This window comes from Microtus ochrogaster, chromosome 1 (genome assembly GCF_000317375.1).
Source record: "Microtus ochrogaster isolate Prairie Vole_2 chromosome 1, MicOch1.0, whole genome shotgun sequence".
Taxonomy (NCBI): domain Eukaryota; kingdom Metazoa; phylum Chordata; class Mammalia; order Rodentia; family Cricetidae; genus Microtus; species Microtus ochrogaster.
In genome coordinates this window covers 82,604,769-82,610,869 of record NC_022009.1, presented here as the reverse complement: position 1 = coordinate 82,610,869, position 6,101 = coordinate 82,604,769, and the positions used below count along the sequence as shown (strand labels likewise).

At 38.7% G+C, this 6,101-nt stretch overlaps 1 protein-coding gene across 1 annotated transcript in view; it reads left to right on the top strand.

Annotated features, from left to right (window-relative positions):
- The window catches only part of Cog5 (component of oligomeric golgi complex 5), a 253,334-nt gene that overhangs the window by 122,088 nt on the left and 125,145 nt on the right, over positions 1-6,101 (top strand). Inside the window, exon 7 of the mRNA XM_005343875.3 lies at positions 1,800-1,930. Within this exon, the coding sequence (XP_005343932.1) occupies positions 1,800-1,930 (131 nt within the window). The remainder of the gene's footprint in view (positions 1-1,799; positions 1,931-6,101) is intronic.

Genomic DNA, 6,101 nt, shown 5'->3' with positions numbered 1-6,101 from the left:
CCGGCCGCCTTCCGCCGCCCGGTCTTCCGGCCGCCTTCCGCCGCCCGGTCTTCCGGCCGCCTTCCGCCGCCCGGTCTTCCGGCCGCCTTCCGCCGCCCGGTCTTCCGGCCGCCTTCCCTCGATAGCTATTTTAAAGGCTACTTAGATAATTTGTAAAAGTGTAAGTAATCTGATAATTTGTATCAAATTACTTAGAAATGCTTCTTTGAATGATTATTGCTTTGATATATCCCTGAAACAAACAATTCCCTCTTCATAACTTTCTCACAGAAATAATTCTACATATTTAACATTTTATGTTTGAAACTGTTTAGAATAGTTGCTTATGATAGTCAATATCTTATGCAGAAGGCTAAGTAAACTTTTGTTTCATTTGCTGGATAAAACATTGGGAAATGTTTAGTATTTGTATGAACAGTAGTGGGTGGATAAGTGCTTATAATAAAGTATAAAGACACTGTTGTTCTGGAGGTAGTTCAGTGATGTGCACGTACATGTATAGGTTCTGTCTCCAACACACTGACAAAAACAAGTATTTGTAATTTCAAATAAAACAAGAAAGGAATAGTGCACAGGTAGGTTAAAAAAACAGGCTAAACTTAGAAGAGAGTGCTCAGTCTATATCTTACGGATTTTGGAGCACATGAAGGTTATAGATGCATCTTCTGAGGCATGCATTTGGATAGTGCTCTTTGAAAAGTAAGTGTGTAGGAGGAGGCAACTTTTGTTGATTGGTAACTGTAGCCAGCTGCCCAGTCACTGTGTCAGCTTTTGATTCCTCTGCTTTTTCTCACATGAACACCCAGGGGAGGCTCTGTGCTATTTTGGTGCTTGTTGAGAATGTTCAATCATACCCGTGCAAATCCACTCGTCTGGTCCACAGTGGTTGCCTCTGTATTATGTATGGTATTATATAATTTCTTTTTTAATAGTTCTGTTACTTCAGAAAATTTCTAGATGAGCATGGTATTTCTAAAGGCTTTATCTAGTTGGCAGTTAATAGTTTTGCATGGAACTTTCCCTTGTAAAGTATAATTTCCCCTTACAGTGTGAGAGAATCTGCTGATGCCAGCCAACCCTGTACATTTTCCTCTGGGTGTGCTGCTCCTTTCTATCTTATCTAGGACTTGGCTTAATGGATTCAGGGTTTGGATTTTGACCAGACGAAATACAGTTTTAGTAACTTGAATGTACTTATCCAATATGTTATAATACTTAAAGGGAAAATATTAAAATGCCCAAATACTTTTTTAGTAGTTTACTTTCTTACTAAATTTAGAATATTAGTTTTTAATATTACCATTATCCCAACTTGGCTAAATTCAGTTCCATGCTTATATTTTTAGCTAACAAATTGCAGGAATAATATTATTTGTCTTTTAAATCTAAAGCTGTCCAAATCTTCTGAAATAAAATTTTGAATGAAAACTTCTAGGATGAGGGATAGATGCTTATGTAAGTGTGAAAGACCCTGGGTAGGCAGCAAGATTGGGTCTGCTAGGAGTAAACAGGCAGGAGAGCATGGCAGATTCCTGCCACCATACAGAGATATTTCTAGTCTTGACTGCACTACAGATCTGTGAGTTTGAGGCAAGCCTGTTCTAAAAGAGCTAGTTCCAGGACAGCTAGGGCTGTTACACAAAGAAACCCTGCCTCAAAAACAAAAACAAAAAACCAACAAAAAGAGAGAGAGAGAAGCAACTGTATTCAACAAATCCATAGTGATTTTGAAGAAGTTATATATATGGTTTTGATTCTGTCATTTTTATTTTATATTGACTTCTCTATTTTTTTAATAGATTATCTTTCTCAAGGAATAGATCTTTCTGGAATAGAAGTAATAGAAAATGATCTACTCTTTATTGCAAGAGCACGACTTGAAGTGGAAAATCAAGCTAAGCGTCTGCTCGAGCAAGGTGTGGAGACCCAGGTAATAAATGTGAAAAATAACATATATAAAATTCATTTTTATGTGGTGTATATATGTATTTCTGTGGAACATTCCAGTTTTGTCCAAGGCATCTTTTAGACTATATAGTAAGATTAGTGATGCTGTTTTTCCATTTTATATAGATGATGAAATAGTTTAAAGAATTTGTTAAAGATTATAAACTAGAAAATGAAATGGTTTTATTAATTAAATTTATTCTTAGACAACTCTGCACACATACACAATGTATATTGACCACTTTCATCTCCGGGTCCTTTGCACCGATCTCTTCTCACGCTCGTGTCTCTTGGTTTTGCTCTGTGGCTCACAGATTGATCAGTGCTGTCTGTGTGGCCATGTGTTTAGAGATATCTACTGGAACTTGGTGTTCTCAGCAGTGGTTTCACAAAGTAAAGAAGCAATTCCTTCCATCTCAGAATCTACCAGTAGCCAGTAGTCTTGGAGCCCCTCCTCTTGACTGACTGTTGACAGGGTTGGTCCTGTGAGGCCCAGTGTGGGTGACCATGTGCATTGTTGACTGCAATGCTTACAGACAATCTACAGGATGCCAAGCTTTGCTCATTTAGATTTTTTAAATTTTCTTCTGTAAATGTACCACATTTTCTTTCCATTTCTATGTTGCTGGACATCTAGACTGGTTTGTTTTCTTAGCTATTGTGAATGATGAAGCAATAAAAACAGATGTACATGTTTCTGGTATGGTGACTTCTAGTCTTTATGATATATACTAAAATGTGTTATTAGCTGTATTTTTTTTTTTGAGGAACAGCTTGCAGGGATTTCTTTAGTGGCTTTGGTAGTTTGAATGTTATTGGCCCCCATAAGCTCATAGAGAGTGAAATTACTAGCTATGGCCTTGTTGGAGGATGTATGTCACTGTGGGAGTGGGTTTTGAGCTCTCATATATGCTCAAGCCATGTCCAGTGTGACAGACCTCTTCTTGTTGCCTGTGCAAGATGTAGAACTCTGAGCTACATCTCTAGCTCCATGTCTGCCTGTGTGCTGCCATGTCCCACCATGATGATAATGGACTGACCCTCTGGAATGTAAGCCACCTAATTAAATGTTTTTTTTTTTTTTTTTTATCAGAGTTACCGTGGTTGTGGTGCTTTTTCACTGCAGAACAAAACCCTAACAAAGACAGTGGCTAAACAAGGTTTAGTTCACCATTAGTGTATAACCTTCTCCCACTAACTCGCCAGAACTTATTGTCATTTGTTGCCTTATGATAGCTATTTTGACAGGGGTGAGATGAAATTTCAATAAAGTTAATTGCATGCCCCTGATCGCAGAGGACTTTGAACACATTTCTAATACCTATTTGTTGCTTAATTATTTAATTTTATATAAGCCCATTTGTGTTATCTATTGAGCTATTAAGGTCCTTTTCGGACAGTCCTGTCTACGCCTATCTCTTGAAGTATCTTCCCTTTAGTGACTCCATAATTTTGAGATCAAGTACTGGGACACCTCCAATATTGCTCTTTCTGCTTGGGGCTCCTTTTTTTTTCCAGTTCTGTAAAAAATGTAATTGGAATTTGATGGAGACTGCATTGGGTTTATAGTTGGTTTCGGTAACATGGCCTTTTTACAGTATGAATTCTACTAATCCTTGAGCATGAGTTTGGGAAGTGTTTCCAATCCTTTGGTGTCTTCTTCAATTTTTTTCTGTAGCGTTTTAAGGTATTCATTGTAAAGGGCTTTTAGTTATTTGGTTAAGTTTATTTATACTTTTAGTATTTTTGACACTATCGTGAATGGGAACTTTTCCTGAATTCTTTTGTAGCAAGCTTGTTATTAGTCTATAGCAAGGCTACTAATTTTTCTGTGTTGACTTGGTATCCTACTCCTTTGTTGCAAGTATGTATCAGGTCTAAGAGTTTTCTAGTGGTGTCTTAAGAAACTTTTAAGTATAGGCCATGCCATCTGAAAATAGAGACTTTTACTCCTTCCTTTCCCATTTGTACCCTTTAGTTCCTTCTCTTACTGCTTTAGCTAAGACTCCGAGCGTTATGTTGAATAAGGGTGGAGAGTGTGGGCACTCTTTTCTTGTCCCTGATTTTAGTTTTTCTATGTAGTCCTTATTATGTTTTGGTGTGTGTGTGTGTGTGTGTGTGTGTGTGTGTGTGTGTGTGTGTGTGTGTGTTTTTGGTTCCTAGTTTCTTTAGGACTTTCATCATGAAGGATGTAGAAATTTATGAAAGTTCCTTTCTGTGTCTGTTGAAATGACTGTGTCATTTCTGGTTTAAGAATATGTATTACATTTATTGATTTTTTTTAAAAAAACCTTCATTGCTCTTTCTGTTGGTTATGATTGTTTTCTATTATTTTTATTTTGTGTGCAGTGTTGATTTGCCTGCATGTATGGCTGTGTGAGGGTGTCTGATCCCCTGGAACTGGAGTTACCCCAGTTTTTCACAGTTGCTTTCCAGTGCTATATATTTCACTCTGGACTGATGGGAGGTGTAATTTATCCTCCTAGATTAGTGGTGTTCCCTTTTCTCAGCACTCCTTGTAGTTCAGTTGCTTCCCTCTCCAGATGGTCTTAAAATTAAAACCCTAATGTGATGACCCATCTGCTGGAAAAATCACCATCTCAGTGAAACTGCACTGGATTTGAGTTTATATTGCTGTGAAGAGACACCTTGCACCATGACATGACAGTGTTTTTTTTTTTTTTTTGTTTGAGGCAGGGTTTCTCTGTAGCTTTGGAGCCTGTCCTGGAACTAGCTCTTGTAGACAAGGCTGGCCTCGAACTGACAAAGATCTGCCTGCCTCTGCCTCCCAAGTGCTGGGATTAAAGGCGTGTGCCATCACCTCCCAGCTGACAACTCTTCTTATTTTTTTATTTTCATTTTTTTTAAAGATTTATTTATTTATTATGTATACAACATTCCTTCCATGTATGCTTGCATGCCAGAAGAGGGCACCAGATCTCATTATAGATGGCTGTGAGCCACCATGTGGTTGCTGGGAATTGAACTCAGGACCTCTGGAAGAGCAGTCAGTGCTCTTAACCTCTGAGCCACCTCTCCAGCCCCTGACAACTCTTTTTAAAGAAAACAGTTGATATGTTGCTTACAGTTTCAGAGGTTACTCCATTTTCATCATGGCAGGAAGTGTGGCAGCAGGCAGGCAGGCATCGTACTGGAGCAGGTGAGAGCTATATCCTGATCTGCAGGCAAGTGGCTAGAGGGAGGGGTAAGGACCCAGTCCCTTCTTCCTTCCTCTCTCTCCCTCCATCCTTTCCTTTCTTACTCCCTCTTCTCATTTTATTATTTCCACTCTTGTGCCATCACTGCCTCTCCTTTACTAAATCGTTGTCATCAGCACTCAGACAAGTGTTTGTACCACTCTCCCATGTTCTCCGCTTCTCAGTCTTGCAAGCGTCTACTTCTCTATGTCCCATCCTCCTCCCTTTTTTATTAGAACACAATGTGCAGTTTTCAACTGTTGCATCCCCAAATCACCAAAATAACTGCCTGTATAACTAAAAATTGTTTTCAGTATTGACTAAAAGAGTTGTAGTACTTCAAGACTGAAGTGCTACTGCAAAAGGAATTTTTGAAAATTTATAATATCTTATAGCTTCTTTTCTCTTGTTATACCAAATACCTGAAAAAAGGCAAATTAAGGGTCAAGGCTTACTCTGGTTTATGGATATGGCTCCTCATGGCATTGCAAGCACGAGGGGGCTGCACCCAGGCAGAAAGAGAGTCAGAAAATGCTTAGATCCCTTCTACTTTTGATTCAATGTAGGACCCTGGCTCATTGAACAATGCTGTCTACATTTAGGGTGTCTCTTTGCTCTTTATTTACAACTCTGTGTATGTCCTCTAACTTCACCTCTGATGTGTCCTCCCCACTGTACACAGAGGTGTTGTGTCTTAGGGAATTCCTATCACATTTACCATTACTTGTATTTGGTATTCAGCTTGAAGTTACTTTCAAGAAAGTGCCTACCATTTTTATTTAATATGAAGTTGATGACCACAGTTTCAGTATTAGTGCTGTCTTTATCAGTTGTAACCTCTGTCATAATTAAAGATTACTAGACCCAGCAGCACAGACATTAAGGGCAACATTGAATAAATGGGACCTACTAAAACTGAGAAGCTTCTGTAAAGCAAAGGACACTGTCACTAAGACA